Source organism: Sesamum indicum, linkage group LG6 (genome assembly GCF_026168435.1).
Source record: "Sesamum indicum cultivar Baizhima isolate 11 linkage group LG6, ASM2616843v1, whole genome shotgun sequence".
In the NCBI taxonomy this organism is placed as follows: domain Eukaryota; kingdom Viridiplantae; phylum Streptophyta; class Magnoliopsida; order Lamiales; family Pedaliaceae; genus Sesamum; species Sesamum indicum.
Window position 1 is genome coordinate 12,370,882 of NC_142662.1, and position 20,835 is coordinate 12,391,716.

The following is a 20,835-nucleotide window of genomic DNA, read 5'->3' on the forward strand; positions in this document are numbered from 1 at the left end:
TAATCTCATTATATATCTAATAAAATAATAATTAGAATTGTTCAACCATCATCATCATCATTATATAAAGCATTTCTACCTATTTCCAAATGTTGGAAATTGAAAATAAAAATGAAAACACAACCAAACGGGCCCTAGGGTTTTGGGACTACAAGTGTTGAACACGTAAAGCGTGGGACCAAAAGTGAGAATAACGCTATCTAGGGGGACCAAAAGTGATATTTTGCAGTTGACCAACATGGACCATACTAGCTGACTAACGGCACGTGACGTGTCACGTGACGTGTCACGTGCCGTTTCCATCAGTTTTTAACAGCGCGGGACTAAAAGTGTTAAAAAATTAGGATTTTGGGACTACAAGTGTTGAGCACCTAAAGCCGGGGACCAAAAGTGAGAATGGCCCTCTTTAGTGGGACCAAAAGTGAAATTTTGCCTAAAAATTAAAATACAAATCTTACCTCGCTGCGTGCCAACCGAAGAAGAAAAGGGAAATTGCTTCTTGTATTGAGAAGGTTTGAGAGTATATATATATATATATATATATGTTTATCATGAGGGTGGGGCGGTGGGTGATGGCCCACCCCTCCTCCAATTCATTTTCCTTTCTTTTTTCTTTTTCTTTTCTCTTTCTTTCTTCTTTTTTTTTAATTTAATTTAAATTTTTCTTAAAATACTCATTACGTCATTTTTTATTTTCTTAATTAATATAATTTATCTCCAAGTATTATAACGAACTCCAATTTAATCCGTTCAAGTTTTATTTTCTCCCAAATTTAACCTATAATTTATTTACTAATTAAATTTAAATTTCTAATAATTTCCAATTAGTCTCCCAATTATGTGAAAAATTTTATGGACGTCACAACTTTTACGGCCACAAACAGCTTCTCCCTAAGGACCATCCCTACTGAAGGAACAAGAAAGCCTTCACAAAGAATCGAGTGGAATATAAGGTTGCATATTCGAGGCTGATAGGAGAGCAGATGAGTGATTGGGTTGCAGACTTCAGTTGTGCAGTTAAACAACCATTGATACTCCCTTCAGGCTATGGAAATGACCATAAGTGGATAAAGAAAAGCATCTTCTGGGATGGACATTGCATCTAATTCGACACAACCTTGGTGTCATGCACGTTGAGGAAATTTTTTTGATAATATATTCAATACTGTGATGGATATAAAAGGAAAACGAAGAACAATTTTAATACACGGAAAAAACTTGAAGATCATATGTAATCTACCAGGGCTTGAGGTGGACAAACAGAGATCGAACGGTATGCATAAAACGGTCTATACCCTGATGAAGGAGCAGGAGATGAGGATATGTGACTAGATTCATAATTTCAGAAAAAATTGCAGAAATTAGGAAAATCCAATTTTCCAGAAAAAAGAGCACAGAACGGCTAGCCGTTCAGAACACCAGGCGGCCGGCCGCGCTCGTGCACACAAGCGCCTCTGCTTACCGCACGCGCGCAGACAGTAGCGCAGCAACGGCCATACAACTCCGTTTATAATTTTTTTTTTGTGAATTTCTATAATTAAAAACTGAAATAAAATCATGCTTTTACAAACAATCCAATTTTCAAAAATGAATAGATATCCATAATTTAAAATTAAAATTAATACATATTTTGTAAATACATAACCATGCTCAAAGCCATTGAACATGCTTTCCAAAAGCAAATTAAACACATTGTTCATGCTCAACACATAATAACATGTTAATCCTAAAGTCACAAAACCGAATCGGGCTCTGATACCACTGAAAGAATTGGTATGGCCAGAAAATGCGACGGAAGCATGAAATAAAAAAATAATTAAAACGGTTCCAAGGGGTGTTCCCTTTCAAAAGCATAATAATCAACATATAAAATGCTAGACAAGTGCCTACAGGATGAAACTAAAAAACATAGAACAAAAATGAAATTACCTTTTTGTTTCTATAGTTGAGCAACAACATGCATTGTTCCCTTTACGTTCTACCATTCTTTCACTTTAGGATCCAAATAGGAACCCCTCTAATTTTTCCAAACCACACAGAGGAAGAGATATAGTTCTTTTTCTATTACTAGATAGAACAAAGAACAAGAAGAAAAACAACTCCAAACTAACGCTATTGTTTAGTACTTTTAGACTGTTTTATGTTCTAACTTGAATCCAATTCAATGTAAAACAGAAAGGAGAACATTTTTGGAGAAAAAAGAGAGCAAATTCCGTGTCTCAGTTGCTGGTTATACATGATATCTGTGTAGTTTTGTACATTACATACAATTGAATTCAAAATTCAATAACTACCAAGTTTGCCTCTAAGGCAACCTGTACACACACATGCATATAACATTCAACCATGATGAAATAAACACTCCATTATCTTCATCATGGTGAGGAGTTTTAAGTCCTTCTTAACTTGCTTTGACCTCCCTCAAATGGGCTTGAACTTTTAGTATAGACCGGGCTTGATTTAATCAAATTAAATTAAGTCCAACCAAAGTCCATTGGACAATAATTAATTAAATTAATTTTAGCCCAACTAAGTTTAAAGATTCATTTATCCAAGTAAATAAATCTAAGCCTAAACGCTAATTAATTGATCCAATCAATTAATTAAGCCAAACCTAATAAAGTAATCCAATTAATTTAAAGGTGTTAAGCTCAAAATTAATTAATCCAATTAATTAATTCGTGAGTCATTCATTAAATACATTATTAAATAAATGATCCAATTATTTATATTCTCCTAAAATTAATTTAATCCAATTAAATTAATTTGTTTCTTTTCGAATTAATTCTAAATTAATTCCACAAATTCCATAGTGATTTGTGTGTGACTCTTTAAGTTCACCCTCAACTAGACTTGAAAATTGTATCCATCACAAATAATTAATTTAATTTAATTTAATTAATTATTTTCAATTAAACATTAATCAGAAACACTCGTTCCCATGGGTGGTCGTCTAGCAATGGTCCATGGCACTAGAGACTAGGTGAATGATGGCGTGAACATATAGGTTCTCGAGTCCCATATAGGTATGGTCCTTCCGTCGACTATCCCCGGCCTTAGTCTAGAGCATGGAATTGGGCGTCAATTCCCATCCTGGACCAAGCAACTATCCTGAGTACTTGAGATGTGTTTACTCTATTGATCGACAAAGGAAACCATTTCCTATTTGACCAATCGCTATAGCCATAGACTTAGACAGTCTAAGCCATCTCAGAACGCATAGGAGATATATCCATCATATACTGATAGGGGATAAATTCTATCTTGAAATCCACCGTCCTATATATAATCCGACTATACTACAAAATGTTTATAATGACTACATCGAAGATACAGTCATCTCTTGCCAGATCCAAGATATAGCCATCATAAGAATGCGACTGCCATGATTTTTCAATTTCAAGGACTAATCCTGTACTATTGGAGCCAGGAATTCAAGTCATACCGACCAAGCCTCCAATGCTTCCATATGAAGATTCCAGCGAGTCAGTTCAATCACTTAACAATCTTGTCAACTAATCCACTAAAATTTCATATACATCCCATTCTGCCACTGATGAAACACGGCACTCCCCCAATGAATGCAATACTTAGTGCAAGTCTTTGTAGGACTCTAAATGTCTGGTTTCGGGATCCTCAACTTGGAACATTTCAGACAAACCCTCAGAAGTTAGTTTCATAGTTGCCATCCAATAAGCAGCCTAACTACTTTTGGTTATTCAATTGGTCTGTGGGCATTTTTTGTGATGTTAAAACATAAAGATTGTTAATGTTCCCAAAGCCGCCATAGATGAATCCTTACTACATTTATCAAGTGAACATAAAATTCATAAAGATTGTTAATGTTCCCAAAGACGCCAATCCAATTGGCTTTCTAGTTACCATTTCTAACAATAAGTTCAAAACTTCATCGAATGTATTTTTTTTGTCAGTTTGAGAAGTGCTACAAAAAGAAGGAAGACAACCAACGAAGAGGCCCGAGGGCAGCGCAGGTCGTGTTAAGTATATTAAAATTTAATTTTTAAATTTAAATTTTGAATTGTAATCAACTAATCTGTTTGCAAGATCTATTTCTGAGGATGATGGAGGAACGACATACCCAGCCACACAATGATCAAGATCCTCTATCATCCTCTCAAGGCTTGGTAGCCCTGACCGAGCAATAATTTTGGTTGTTAGTAGAGAGAGTCTGGAAGAGAAGTCATGTATTCAGTCTCGGCTTCGAGGCCCACCACACGATTGTTGGACCATCACAACACAGCTCGTTTACTGCTCCATCCTCCTTGCCACTACAAGCACAACACCCTGACCTTGATGATCTGGTCATGAGGCTGGAGGCGGGAGCGTTGGGCGACCACCTGGCCCGATGGTCTATCGCCCCAACCATCCCAGCCTCGAGCTAAACCCCCAACACCCGGCGACAGGGACGAGGACGAGGACGATGCAGACGCTGCCGACAAGGAGACCAATTTAGATTATGATTTTTTTATAATATAAATACAATGTTTAAAAAATATTTTAATTTTTTTAATTTTATTTTTATGTTATATGTTTTTGTATAATATTTCACATTTAACAAATTCAACTATATATTTATAATAAAAATTTCAACAAATCATTACTACAAAAATGAATACTACAATAAATTAAATACAAATAAATAATATAAAAAATATATTGAATTTGTAACTGTTGTTGTAACGGTGTTTGGAATAGAGATCATTAATGCAATACCACAAAAGTCATTCCAAAGACCGTACAAAAGAGTGTTAGTAATTTTTACCGAATCGTTTAAAAAACTATTACTAAAATAGGAACAAAAATCAACATAAAGCTAAAATCAACATTCACAACAGGAGACACAAAAATCATTGCAACATGTGCTGAAAAGATTATTACAAAAAAGAGCTACAAAAATTGTTACTATATTAGGCAATATTGTTATAAATAGAATTCAAACGACCGTTCCAACATGAATATACTTTTATAATTATATGTGTAACAATGGCCGTTCTAACAATATATTTATCAAATTCATATTGATTGTTTCAAAAATTACTCCAAACTTATTTTTTCCAATTGCTCAAGTATATAACGGCTTACCGGGCCAGTGTAAACCCCATTACAATTTGTAATGGCCACAAGAAGAGCCATTACAAGTAATTTGCAATGCTGTGGACGTTTGTCCTTTACACAAGCCATTTCAAATATTAAATAGCGGTTGCAAAATTATAAGTTGGCCGTTACAAAAATCAATCCAATAAAATATTTTTTTGTAGTGTTTATAAAATTCGTGATTAACATTACCCAAGAGTTACTAACATTTAGCTTTCCCTCTTCTTGTATTAGTTATAGTGCCAATCAAGAAAAGCTTTTAGAACTTTCTAGAAGGTTTTAGTAGAATATGCAAAATTAAAAGAGTCTTCCATAAACTTCTAGAAGCCTCAGTAGATTTGTGCATAAGCTTTTAAAGGTGTAGAGAAATTTAGAATATAATCATATTTGTTAGATAAAATGGATCTCAACAATCCATTGAGGTGGGGAAGTTGTATAAAGAGTGCTTTCTACTAATCATCTACCTCACAAGCTCTCTTGTAAAGCTCTAAGTTGTAATATAAATTTTCTTTACAGTTTCATTATTTGTCTCTATCAATAAAAGTTAGTTCCTATCGTCTCACATCATTTAAGTTACCTTGATAGGTTTAAGATGAGAACAATTTTGGAAAATAGCTCGGTGTTCTATGATGAGAGATGGGTGAATGATACGAGAGATTCACATCCTTAAGAGTAGATTTAGACAAAATTTCTGTTAACTTTCAATCTGAAGACTTAGAAGAAGGCCAATGTTGCAGAGTAATGGAGAAAGGTTGCAGAATGCTGAAGGACTGAAGATAATGAACAGTGGTCGTTTTTTTTAGCTTAGCTTTTTTTACTTATAAAAGCATGTTTTATGTAATGCGTTTTTACTTATCCGTTGGCCACTTTCCTCTTCTTTCTTCTTCTTTATTTTCTTGTTCTTGGCAGTCTGTTATTCTCTGCCTATATATACAGACTCTGTAAAGCTGCTCATTAATCAATTTTGAATTACTTCTGATTTATCAAGAAATTGCACCATGAATTTCTCTTCTTCCTTTGCCCACGCTTACTGCTTCCCTGCGCTCTAGTTCCAACATGGTACCAGAGCAATAAAGATCCCATATATTCGTTCATTCACCAAAACTTCACAACATCATGACTAATAAGAAGATTGAAACAGTCAAGATGGACGATTCAAAGACACAGCAGATAATAGATATGTTGAAACTTTAGAGTGCAGAAAATTCAACATTAGGATGTGTATCCGCCCCTTTAGACGGCAGCAATTATCTTTCTTGGGCAAGATCTATGATATTTACACTAGGGGCTAGACAAAAGGTGGGTTTCATCGATGGTACTTGTCCAAAACCCACTCAGGAAATGCTGAGATTGAGCAATGGCAAAAGACAGACTGTAAGTATGGTGATTATATGGATTCTGAACTCTATATCAAAAAATATTGTTGAGGCCTTTTTATACACAATATCTGCAAGAGATCTATGGCTCGAACTTGAGTCTATAGAAAGTAATGGACCCCTACTCTATCAAATTTAGAGAGAAGTAGGGTCCATGTCACAAAACAACAATTCAGCAGTTGTCTAGTACACCAACTTAAAGAGGCTGTGGGATAAACTTGCAGCTTTAGATCCATTACCTCCTTGTAGTTGTGGAGTTGGAAAGAAAATAGTAGAAAAGATGGTTTCAACACAATTGATATAGTTCTTGGTTGACCTCAGTGACGCCTATGATCATGTGCTTAACCAGATACTCTTGATGGATCCTTTACCCTCCATTGGTAAAGCCTATTCCATGATTGCTAGAGTAGAAAAACAAAGACAGCTTAATTCTGCAGTTCAAGGTTTGGATAGAGAGGAAATTATGACAATACAAATACAAGACTCAAGAAAACAGGGATTCATGAAAAGAAAATCTTTTGCTGATAAGAAACAAATGTACTGTGATAATTGCAAGAAAAATGATCATATCAAGGATAATTGTTTTGAATTAAAAGGATTCCCAGATTGGTATAAGGATCTAATCGAACAGAGAAAGAAAAATGGTAAACAACCCATAAATAGAGCCTTGAATACGCAAGGAGAAAAGGGAGAAATGAGCTGTCATACTGTTCTTGATGAAAATAGCATATCTGAAATCATCAGAAAAGAGCTCAAGAAAGCACTTCAAAATCAAGAACTAAGCCAAGATCTTTCCAACTTGGTGGATTATGAGAATTTTGCAGGTAATTCATTCTCCCTTAATAATTTCAATACCATTGATAATTGCTCTTGGATTATAGATAGTGGTGAACACATATGTGCATGAATCGAAATCTTTTTAAATCTTTACAACCATTGAAAAACAAGAGTTTTATCAAATTACCTGATGGTTCCTCATGTGAAGTTGAACATGCTGGTAATATTGACATCTCTCAGCATATCATACTTGAAGATGTTTTATATGTTCCCAGTTTTAACTACAACCTTTTATCTGTTAGTAAACTTTGTGCTTCAGGCCTTTTTAGTATTGTATTCCTTAAAGAACAGTGTCTTGTGCAGGACCTTGTGACTAGGAAAGTCATTGCAGTAGGTAGACAAAGAGGAAAGCTATACCTTCTTGACCAAAGACACAAGACGGAGGAAAAGACTGAACACATAGGAATTCTCCAGACTTATACAATACCTCAGAATAAGGAAAAGGCTGAAAGACAGGTTGTAGATAATGGGAATCTCTGCCACAATAGGCTAGGACATGCTAGTCAAGATGTTATGTTACATTTGCCTTATTGTAAATAGAATGTACAATGCATTAAAGATTGTCAAACCTGTTCCTTGGCCAAGCAGCATAGGCTACCCTTTTATCTTAGTAAATCTCAATTTCAGAAAATATTTGTTCTCATTCAGGTTGATGTTTGGGGGCCATATAGGTAATACTCCATTAACAACTGCAGCTATATGCTTACTATAGTTGATGACTATAGTAGGGCTACATGGCTATATATGATGTATCACAAATCACAAGCTCCACAGAAACTTGAATATTTCTGCAAAATGGTTAATACTCAGTTTAATTCAAAGGTTAAGAAGATAAGGACTGACAATGCGACTGAATTCACTAATCAAGAATGCCAAAACATTTTTGAAAATAGAAGTATAATGCACCAAAGAACATGTACCTACAGTCCACAACAGAATGGCATTGTGGAAAGGAAACATCAACATCTATTACAAGTGGCTAGATGCCTTCTATCTTTTGCTAAATTACCAGAAAAATTTTGGGTTGAATCTCTACTAATAGCAGCATATCTAATAAACAGGATGCCTACTCAAATGCTGAAGTGGAAGACACCCTATGAATTACTACATAAAAGAATACCTGATTACAAACACCTTAGGATTTTTGGATGTCTTTGTTTTGCTACTAATATCAACCCTTTTAAAAGAAAATTTGAGCCAAGAGCTGTTAAATATGGTTTTTTAGGATATGCTCAAGGAAGAAAGGGAAACAAAGTTATGAATCTTGATACTAATGAAATATTTGTTACAAGAGATATCATCTTTCATGAACAGAATTTTCCTTTTCATATAGAAGGACAGGACAACGTCCCTTGCCTCTTACCTGCAGTAAATTATAATGATCAAGAAACTGATATTGAAAAGGATAGTGAGCCTCATGTTTTTACTGATTCCCCTGTACAGCTTAGGAGATCCACATGACCTTCAAATAAACCAGTGTGGAAGAATGATTTTGTCTGTAATAAAGCTACAGGAATGACCTTGCCTACTGACATTAAGATTAACTCCGATTATAGCTATTTTATGCAAAATTTAAGTTTGATACATGAACCTAAAACATACAGTGAGGCACAAAAACAGGAAGAGTGGAGAGTTGCTATGAGGCAAGAAATCAATGCTTTAGAAAAGAACAACACATGGGAAATTGCTTCACTACCTGAAGCAAAATTACCCATAGGATGCAGATGGGTGTACAAAATTAAACTAAGACCTGATGGATCCATTGGGAGACACAAAGCCATGTTAGTTGCAAAGGGTTTTAATCAAATTGAAGGGATAGACGACACTGATTGTTTTGTCCCTGTAGCCAAAACAGTTACAGTAAGACTTGTTTTAGCTGTAGCAGCTGCAAAAGGTTGGTTATTACACCACATAGATGTCAATAATGCATTTCTTCATGGAAATTTGAATGAAGACATTTACATGCAACCTCCTGAGGGGTATCATGTTCCTGATGGAAAAGTATGTAAACTTAAGAAATCTCTTTATGGTTTGAAACAAGCTTCAAGGCAGTGGAATGAAGAATTCATTGAAAAGATCAAAGCTTTATGATTCATTCAATCCAAATATGATTACTGTCTCTTTACAAAACGCACTGGTAATGATTTTGTAGCTTTACTAGTGTATGTTGATGATATCTTAGTCACTGCTGCCACAATGAACTCCATACAAGAAGCTAAACTATATTTAATGAGTTGTTCACCATAAAGGACTTAGGTGAAGCCAAATATTTCTTGGGGCTGGAGTTAGCTAGATCTGAACAAGGCATAGTAGTGACACAGAACAAGTATGCCTTAGACATTATCAAGGATATAGGCCTTGAAAAGGGAAAAACTGTATCTACACCTTTTCCTGCTAACTTTAAGTTTGTCACAGAATCTGAAGGAGCATTACAAGATCCTTCAAGGTATAGAAGGCTTGTGGGAAGACTTCTACACCTTGGTTCTACAAGGCCTGAGATCAGCTAAGCAACACATCAACTTAGTCAACATATCCAGCACCCTTGCAAGCAACACTGGAATGCAGCTATGTACCTGATCAGATATCTCAGAGGCACTCATTCTTCAGGTTTGTTTTTCCCTGTTAATAATGACTTTAAACTGAGAGCTTACTCTGATGTAGATTGGGCATCATGCCAACTTACAAGGAGATCTACAACTGAATATTGCATAATGTTGGGAACCAGTCCTGTATCCTGGAAAACTAAAAAACAGAACACAGTATCCAGATCATCTGCAGAAGCAGAGTACAGAAGTATGGCATCTACCGTATGTGAGAATACCTGGATCAATAATGTGCTCAAAGCTTTGGGAATCAATGTTCAGACTCCAGTAGCCTTTTACTGTGATAACAAAGCAGCTATTCATATCACAGAAAATCCCGTGTTTCATGAGAGAACAAAACATGTTGAGATTGATTGTCATGTGGTAAGAGACAAGTACAAGGAAGGCCTTATCTTACCTACATATGTTAGCTCAAAGCAGCAACTTGCAGATTTGTTCACCAAATCGCTTCCCAGTAATTCATTCCTATTTTTGGTCTCCAAGTTGGGCTTGATCACGTTTGATGTAAGTCCAACTTGCAAGGGAGCTGTTAACTTTCAATCTGAAGACTTAGAAGAAGGCCAATGTTGCAGAGTAATGGAGAAAGGTTGCAGAATGCTGAAGGATTGAAGATAATGAACAGTGGCCGGTTTTTTTTAGCTTAGCTTTTTTTACTTATAAAAGCGTGTTTTATGTAATGCATTTTTACTTATCCGTTGGCCACTTTCCTCTACTTTCTTCTTCTTTATTTTCTTGTTCTTGGCAGTTTAGTCCGTTATTCTCTGCCTATATATACAGACTCTGTAAAGCTGCTCATTAATCAATTTTGAATACTTCTGATTTATCAAGAAATTGCACCATGAATTTCTCTTCTTCCTTCGCCCACGCTTATTGCTTCCCTGCGCTCCAGTTCCAACAATTTCTAATCCAATATCCATAATATTATGCAGATAAACACTAACTATAGCTAAACCAAGGGTAAGCACTAGTAATGAAGGAAAGTCCATGATTGGTAATGCCAAAACAACAATTTTGGGAAACAATTCAACAACTATACATATGTAAAAAATTAATGGTGGTTGAAGGGTGAGATAGTGATGTAGGGTTCAATTGGGTGAATTAACTTTGAATTAGTAAATGTCAAAAACTTGAGTATTGAACGTGAATCCAACAATGGCGAGTTAATCCATAAGATTCATGTTCCGAACTAGAATCAAGCCTTTGGAAGAGAAAGTATAAACAATCATCAGGAAATTAGAGGATAGATGTAGATGGATCAATATAGCCATTCTTCATAGTTTTGGACTAACTTTCTTTAAAAGGTAGTAGAACTTGATTCTTTACCACAATCTTATCCTATGATGAGTCATATGAGGATGGTATTTCAAAACCATAGGAGAATTGGAGTCTCCATGTTCATAACCAATGAGAATTCCACTATTGTGCCAAAGAAGTTTGGATTCTGAACGATAGTATCCCCAAAATATGGGAAGACAACTCAGTTCATCAACTTGAGTAAAACAATAGGGATAACAAAAAAGAAAGGAGATAAAACATCTTGAGTTTGTTATATTTGGAGCTAACGCAAGTAGTTATACTATAAAAAGATGTTAAGTTGACATAATATCCACAAGAACCAGCTTGAGTAAAACAATAGGGATAAGCAAGAAAGAAAGGAGATAAAACATCTTGGATTTGTTATATCCGGAGCTAACGCAAGTAGTTATACTATAAAAAGATGTTAAGTTGACATAATATTCACAAGAACCACAATCTTCGGAGACATCAATTACGGACATTTCTTGACCAAACTATCAAAAATATATTTCACCTAATCCTATTTGAAAAATGACAACTTAATTTTTTTACCCAATTGTTTGAAAAAGCAGTAGTTGAAGTCTAATAATTTGCTTTATGATTGTTGCTAAAAATATAATGTTTTATGATGTGAGTTTTACATGGATTAAGTACTAATAAATGATTTTCTTATAAGTTTTTTTTAAGGGATTTAAATACAATTAGTAAATATCCAATTTTGATGAGTTGCACGTAATTAACTTTTTAGGATACATTTAATGAGTTAGAAGACAAATTTAAGTTCTAACAGGGTTGGGTCCGGGTTTGACATTGATAATCCTCCATAAGAACTCATCATCATTAATTCCTTGTTTTTTGTTTTTTAATTGAACTATTATTAATTAAAATAAATAACATATAATTATTTTTATCAAATATCAATGTCTAACAAAATTAATTACAATAATTAGATTCTGATCAACAATATTTTAAGAATTCTTTTGTAATGATTGCTATGAATAATCAACTAAAAAAACTCAATTATTCATATCAACTACATTTGAAGTATAATCTATTATGGATCGTCTAATAAATTTTTATACAGAATTAAATTTGAAGTACTTAATTTGGTTTTGGTTGATGTTTTTTTTTTTCTTGTGATTTTATAATAGATGTTTCTTTTTGTTGGCCTCTACTATCCTTTCAATGTCACGTTGTGTGCGATGAGAAATTGGAACTATGTAAATAAGAATTTATATAAAATATTTTTGATGATTGAAACTTTTAACTCACAAATAATTTAATAATTTAATAACCATGTTATAATAATAGCTTTTGCAAACAACATTTCTAACTATGATCTTTTGCTTGCATATGCTTAATACTTATATTTATTATCTATAAATATTTTGTACAAAATTTCTATTGAGTTCAAAATTGAAAAATTTAATCAATTGATAGTTTGTTTGATTTGGATTATATATTACTTTCGAAAAGATTGTTGAACTTTTCCTTTTAAGTTTTAAGTAATTAATTGTCAATTATTTTTCTTAATTAATTTTTCAAATATACCAAATAATATACAATTGAAAGGAAAATTCTAAGTTAAATTTATCACATTTAGTAAAAATAAACACACACTAAATAATTTATTTATAAATAATAAGAATAAAAATAAATGTTGTTTGAGTTACGCAAAATATACCAAGTCATATCTTATGTGTAATTATCATGAAAATACTCTAAGTTCAATTAAAGAAATATAACATGCATCTATAGGTATTAATATACTTTAATTACTAAATAAAACACTATCTTTTTTATCAAAATCAATTTGGGCAATTTAATGTGTCCTTTTTAGAGGCTAAGCTTATATAACGCAATTATTTTTTTAAAAAAAATTAATTTATATGACTTTTCAAAATGCATTGGATAAATTTATGTTGACTACATAAATATTGTAAAACCAAAAATCAAAATAAGAAGAGTAATAAGCATGATCGGTCAATTGTGATTCATTTAATTTTTTTGAGTAGATACCAAATTGATCATTTTCATATATTCATAATATATTAAATGACTCAATTAATAGTTATTTTTTATAATACCTATTCTAATCTTATTAGTAACTATAATGAACCTATAATATGTAATACAAAAATTTTAAATGACCTTTTGAACCATTCACACTTTTAATTTTATAATAGTATAGATAATATTTGTCTATAATTCCAATGCCCATTGTTTCTTGTATGTCTTTTCTTTTTGTGAGAAACATGTATATGTGGTGGTGGTCTAGAAATAAATTTTATACATTTCAATATTAATACGAGAAAAATTTTATCGTACATTGTTGAAAAAATTAAATCATATGATGACATTTTGTTCCTATTATATCATAAATGAATAACAAATCATATAAAAAAAATAGTAGTTATACCTCAAATGTTTAAATTATCTTTTAGTCTATCTTACTGTAAAAACTATTAACTTTATAGGAAAAGTGATTTAATTGATCCCATTTTATTTTTTAACCTCTTTACTTTTAAAATATTTACTTTACTTTACAATTCATTTGATTCATTTTGATGTGTGATGTGTATGGCCCAAAAGAATTTGGCCACATATGAGATCCAAAGCCCGAATCAGGCCCACTAGCCCATAATAAGGACGGACTGTTGAAAAATTACCAGGCTTAGCCCAAGAGGAAAACCGAGCACGCCAGTCATATACATCAAGATCAGCCCAAGAAGGAGACCTAGTACAAGGCCTGTCGGACCTCAAACCTATCTTCCAGGCCCAGCTCAGGAGAAGGGAAGCGCCCCCAGAAGCTGCACTTTGTGACCTAGAAGGGCTAAAAGAGTAGGATTTCTAACCAAAGACGTGCTACTCAAGTCAACTAGGAGATCATGCCTTATCCACAGATTTTCGTCCTTTTTCTCGAAAATGCAGGTCATTTACAGAGTCTCAGCAAAAAGGAACTCTTTCTCTATAAATACAGACAACACTCCTTAATAAAGACACCTTCAGTCCACCAACAAACACCTTGAGTCCTCCAACGGGATACCTTCAGTCCCTCTATGGGGATACCCTCCGAAATTTGGATAACAACTCTATGTTTTGACTTTAGCATTCGAAGGGCACTCTGAGAACAATTTATCTCATGAAATTGCTTATTCTATCATGATTTTTTGTTATATTTTATTTCTTACGATTATTTTTCTGCTAAATATGATATTAACTTGGGCGTCGGAATGCCAATGCCTTTTTTACAAGTCCCCCTTTAGCATTTGTATTCATTTCGGCCCAAGTTTTGAACATAGTCCATATCAATTAGACCCATTTTTTCAAACCATCATTGGCACCATTTGTAAAAAATTTGAGTTAAAGACGTGTGTTGTCATGGAAACCACTAGCAAACAAAAGGCTATGGAGGCACCTGGCAACAATCAGACTTTGTAAGTTGTTGTAGGAATCCCCCCTACACCCGCCAGTAGGATATCTCCTATCAGTAGGGTAGCCCACGCCAGTGATGCGATGGTCCCAAGACCCTTCAGACCTACTGACCTATGAACGGAGCTTCCACACCATAATCCCTCTTCAGACAACTCCTTAGGGGGCTCTCCCCAAAACACCTATGGACCATACAACAGATCATCACGATGGTCATACGGGAGCAAATGGCAACACTAATCCCAATCCACGCAATAACTCTATTTGACGTGGATGCTCCTAAGGAAGGAAGTCAAAGCGTATCCCCTGCCCCTGCATCGTCGGTTGCAAGAGACCAGTAACCCCCTTGCAAAAATCCAGTAGGACGTCCCTCCTCTATGGATCGCACGTCTGGAATGCCTGCAAAGTTACCTCCAAGACATCCAACACCAAATCGCGGGAACGCCTCATAGAAGCAGCAGGGTATCCCCTTCAGTGATGAAATATTTAGAATCTGAAAAACCACTCTCCATTCTTGCTTTAGCATTTGAATTGCACTCATAGCACAATTTCTCTCACAAAATTACTTACTCTATCACGAAATTCCATTATATTTTATTTCTTATGATTAATTTTCTTCTAAATTCGATACTAACTTGAGCTCAGGAGTGCTAATGCCTTTTTTGCAGGTCCTCCTTTAGGATTTGCATTCGTTTCAACTCAAGTTTTGAGTATATTCCATATCAATTGGACCCGTGCATTTTTTGGAACGCATCACATTTGTATTTGTTTTTTCGCTTATATTTAACATGATAAGTGATCTAATTAATTCTCATTTATATATATGCTACGAAATTTTTCAATGCATTAAATCCCTCTAATTTTCTTGAATTATTTTTGTCATTTCATATTGTAGCATAAGGATACCTTTTATCTTGTATGCATAACATATTATGAATATATTATTAAAAAGAAATTCAAATTAACATGAGAACATAAGTATAATATAAAAGTAATTAATAGAAATTAATCAAATATATTTATTTTATATTTCTGTCCTTAGTAACATAATATTACATGATTAATTTAATCGAATTGAAAAAAAAACTTTTAAACTAATCATATTTTTATAGATATATATAATTAGATAAAAGCATAAAAGCTGGAGATACTCCTCCCAAAGGACACTAGGAGACTAGACATATTACTTTCCAGACAGAATACTTCCCCATTTAAGGTTAAAGAATCTAATTTTTGGATATATATATATATATATATGTCACTATGTATACAGTTAAGGACAATTTCACTCTAAAAAATCTGGATAAAATTGAAGAGGGGGTGATGAACTTCACGGATTACCTTTTCTTTTTTGTTCTTTTTTAGGTTGGGGGGGGGGGGTTGGTGAAGATATTGTATTAGTGAACAATTTTCTTGGTAACCTCATGCATTATAGATGCACCAGATGTTTGCTAGCGTGATTGGGAAGCCATTGAGAGTTGATGAGCCTACAACGGATATCTCTAAACCTAACCTCGCTCGAGTCTGCATTGAATTTGATCTGTTGAAACCTAAAGTTACTGAAGTGTACGTGGGGGTTGGTCACAACACTATTTTGCAACAAATTATCTATGAGAATTGCCCTCACAATTGCTGCTTCTATCGACACATGGGTCATGAAGAAAAAGACTGTATTGATAAGAACAAAGGAGCAAATATTGATGTGGTAATCAGAGTGGGAAAGAAACGGGCCAAAAGACACATAAGGAACCTGCAATGGGGAGTAATCTCGAAAAAAATGTAAGTATCCCTCAACCAACTCTAGATAAAAAAAATTGATAGTTGTGTGGATCTGGTTATTTGTGAGTTGCTTGGTAAAGGTTATCAAGAATCTAGTGAGACACGTGATCCTGATATATGCTTGTTTGAGGAGACAAAAAAAGTGAACAGTGTTGTGGAAAATTGCAATCAAATTAAGCAGTTTGGGATTGATGATGTTACTCAACCAATTAAAAAACAAAATTCAATTCTCGAGAATGAGATGGAAGAATATAATTCTATAGGGGGATAAATGTGGGCAGGAAGGTGGGTTAAATGACAAGGAAGAAAGCGTTCAAGAGGACAAAAAGAGAAGGCAGATGAAAACAACCCACTTGAGGAGGTGTATAGAAATGAAGAGGGTTTGGGTTGTGAAATAGGTTTGATCTTTTGTTTAATATGAAGGAGGATCCTGTTGTTGATGAAGAGGAAGAACAATGTCTTCAAAAAATTCTTTGATGATGATGATGATGATGCAGTGACTTCTCGTTTCACAAGAAGAGGGGCGTTGTCAAGTAAGATACAAAACTCCACCTTTTGTAGTATGCAAACTCGAAGTGCACTGAGGTCTCATTCCCACCCCCTCCTTAAATGATGACTTTGATGAGTAGCATTTTGGTTGATCAAAATTCTGGGCTTACAAGCTTACGGTGACAAATTTGGACCGGTCAAAAATAAAGTTGGTCTTTCTTTATGACTATTTTGGACTCCATGATGATGCAGGTTTTACCAAGGCTTGTCTGGGATCCACCCTGATTTGTAATATTTTTTTCTTTTTATTATTAGCCTTGCTTTGGACTTTATATTTTATGACGGGTGTAGTACTTCCCAAAAAAGTTGTTGTACTTCTCATGCTTATATATTGAGATGGGAGGAGACCCCAAAAATCCCCCTACCCTACCTAAGTAGTTTTTGCCCAAAAAAATATATTTATATATATATACATGAATGGGAAGCTTTTTTTCTCAGGTAAAAAATTACAAGCAATCCCTTTGTGTGATTATAAATGAGCAAATTTCTATAAGCAATTGTTTAATTTTAAAAAATATAAGGGAATAAATTACTATTATTTTTCTATTAAAAAGTAAATTGCATTGAACTCTTTTTCTATATGATTAGCTGGTATATAATGGGATCATTTGAAAACACACTTGTCAACCAAAGAAGGTTTGTTTAATTGTTTATAAGATTACAAATGAAAAGAGTAGGAAACTTTTCATGTTAATATGCTTTTCGCAAACCAATATCTCTTACAAGATTAATTTTATTGGAAGGACAAAGTTCTAAATATTCCAATATACTCATAATAACAATATAATATAAAAATTTATTATATAATATAGGAAATCATGCTTGGAATTTAGCACTTTGGAACTTCTCCAACAAGTTACACATTTTTGCGTATTAAAAACTTTCAATAAGTTTGGCACATTCCATTAAAGCAAATTTGAGACGATTTATAAATAAGTGAAAATCTCTCTTTTTTTAACATAAAAACTATTACTAAGTGAAAATCTCTCTTTCTCTTTCAAGATATATATACACACATATACATAGATATGTTTATATAAAGCAAGAGGGCTACGTCAAATGCAATGCCGGTTCACCTTATGAGTATGTAATATGTCATTTATAGATGATATTCAACTTAATTATAGTCAGATAAAAAAAACAAACAAATTCTTAAAGTATAAAGAATAAAAAATGTGAGACAAATTACTTAAGTAACTATCAAATGGAACTAGAAATTATAGTGAAAAAAATTAATTTTTAAAAATGAGGTCTACTACTTTAATTCATGTTCCACTTAGGCCTATCAAACAACATTTAAAAATTTTTAAACTGTTCAAAGTTTCATTAACTTGAACAACCACTATTTGACCTTCCTTCTATTGCAGTTTTATAAGACCCTTGATTGTCTTCGAAGCACCTTTTATTATATGTGGTCATTCATCATTACTTTATTAGATCTTTATTACTCAAAAAGAGCAAGTGCAAAAGTATGAGTGCCGTGCTGATCACTGGAGACCCATTGCGCTTGATTGTATTTCTTTCTTTTTAGACTATTAAGGTTTTCGTATATGCCAATATAAATTTTGAAAGCTAAATTAAGTAATTATTAGAAAGGAATATTATGTCCATTACTTTGGTTTTTGTTCCACTTAGGCCTATCGAACTGTATTTGAAAATTTTTGAATAGTTTGAAATTTTATGAACTTGAACAACGGCTATATTGACCCTCTTGTTGTCGTTCTATAAGACCATTAATTGCATTCAGAGAAACGTTTACTACATTGGTCTAGCATTATTACTTTATCAAACTTTTAACATACTTAACAAGAGCAAATGCGGCAACATGTGTGGCGTGTGCTTGATTTACCTTCTTTGTTCTTTTAATGTGTATATATACGTCAGTGTTAATTTTCAGGGCCAAATTGACCACTTATTAGAAAAGAGATTTATGAAATCTACTTTATTGGTTCTTGTTCCACTAAGGCCTATCATATTACATTTGACAATTTTGAAACAGTCCTAAGTTTCACTAACTTGAAAAATTACTATCTTGACCCCAATTCTGTTGTGGTTCTATAAGACCCTTAAATATCTTCAAAGCAACTTTTACCACATGTAATCTCTCATTGCTGCTTTACTATAAGATATTTGACATACTCAACAAGAGCAAGTGCAAAAAAATGTGTGGCGTGTAGATCGTTGGAGACCTTTGGTGCTGTATTTTTCTTCTTTCTTTCTGGTGCCAATGTCAATTATGAAAGCCAAATTAAGTACTGTTAACATAGAGAAATATTAAACCTACTTATTTTGTTTTTCATCTACTTAGGTCTACCAAATTGCATTTAAAAATATTTTGAAAAGTCCTAAAGTTCATCAACTTGAACAATCACTATCTTGGCTGGTTTATTGTGGTTCTATAAGACAATTAATAATTTTTGAAAAAATATTTACTACATGTGGTCTTTCATCATTTCATTATAAGATTTTTTTTTGGCATACTTAATAAGAGCAAGTATAGGAGCACGTTTGGCGTGCGGATCGCTGCGTGGACCTGTGTGCTTGATTTTATTCTTTGTTTTGTGGGTTTTAATGTGTATGTATATGTCAATGTCATTCAAAAGCTAAATTAAGTAATCAATAAAAAAATATTTATGAAATGTACTACTTTGGTTATTATTCCACTAAGGCCTATCAAATTGCATTTGAAAATTTCAAGGAATCCTATGTTTCATCATCTTGAAGGACCACTATCTTGATCCTCCTATCGTTGTGGTTTATAAGACCCTTAAATATCATCAAATCTACTTTTACTGTATGTAATATTTCATTGTTGCTTTATTATTAGATCTTTTATATATTAAACAAGAAACCTGTGTGGCGTGCTAATCATTTGATACCCTCTATGCTATATTTTCATTCAGTTTTTTGGCTCTTAAGGTTTTTGTATATGCCATGTCAAATTTTTAAGCCAAATTAAGTAATTATGAAAAAAGATATATATGAAATTTACTGATTGGATCTTTTTCTACTTAGGCCTATCAAATTGCCTTAAAAATTTTTTTGAATAGTTCTATATTCTATTAACTTGATCAACCACAATCTTGATGCTCCTATTGTGGTTCTATAAGACCATGAATTCTCTTTGAAGAAACTCTTACTACACGCGTTATATCATTAATTTATTAGACTTTCACATTCTCAAGAAGAGCAAGTGCAAGAGAATGTGTGTTGTGCGGATCTCAATAGAGATCTCTGTGTTGATTCCCGTTATTTGTTTTGTGGCTTTTGATTTATAAATATAAGCTGATATCAGTATCCGAAGCCAAATTAAGTATTTATTTACAAAAGAGATTTATGAAATCTACTACTTTGGTTATTTTTCCACAAAAGACTATCATTATTGTATTTTCATACTCAACAAGAGTAGTGCAAAAGCACTTGTGGCGTGCAGATCACTTGAGGCCTTCTGTGTTGTATTTCCCTTCTATCTTTTATGGCTTAAAATTTTCATATATTCCAATATTTATTTTGGAAGCCAAATTAAGTAATTATTAAAAATAAAAAATATTAAATCTATTGATTTTTTTCTTGTTCCACGTAGGCCTATCGATTATCATTTAAAAATATTTCAACAGTCCAAAATTTCATCAACTTGAACAATCACTATCTTGACTCACTTGTTGTGGTTTTATAAGACCATTAGTTATCTTTGAAGAAACAATTACTACTTGTGATCTTTCATTGTTTCTTTATAAGATTTTTTACATACTCAACAAGAGAAAGTGCGGAAGAGGTTTGGGGTTTGGATTTCTATAGAGAATTCTCTGCTTGATTTCCCTTCTGCGTTTTATGGCTTTTAATGCAAG

The 20,835-nt window shown here is 33.3% G+C and overlaps 1 protein-coding gene across 1 annotated transcript; it reads left to right on the forward strand.

Moving 5' to 3' along the window:
• The first annotated feature begins 6,472 nt into the window (after nucleotides 1-6,472).
• Nucleotides 6,473-7,868, forward strand: LOC105179992 (uncharacterized). Its single transcript, XM_088881368.1, has 3 exons — nucleotides 6,473-6,489; nucleotides 6,813-7,315; nucleotides 7,477-7,868. The coding sequence occupies exons 1-3, from the start codon at nucleotides 6,473-6,475 to the stop codon at nucleotides 7,866-7,868; spliced, it is 912 nt and encodes a 303-aa protein (XP_088737494.1).
• Nucleotides 7,869-20,835: the final 12,967 nt, after the last annotated feature.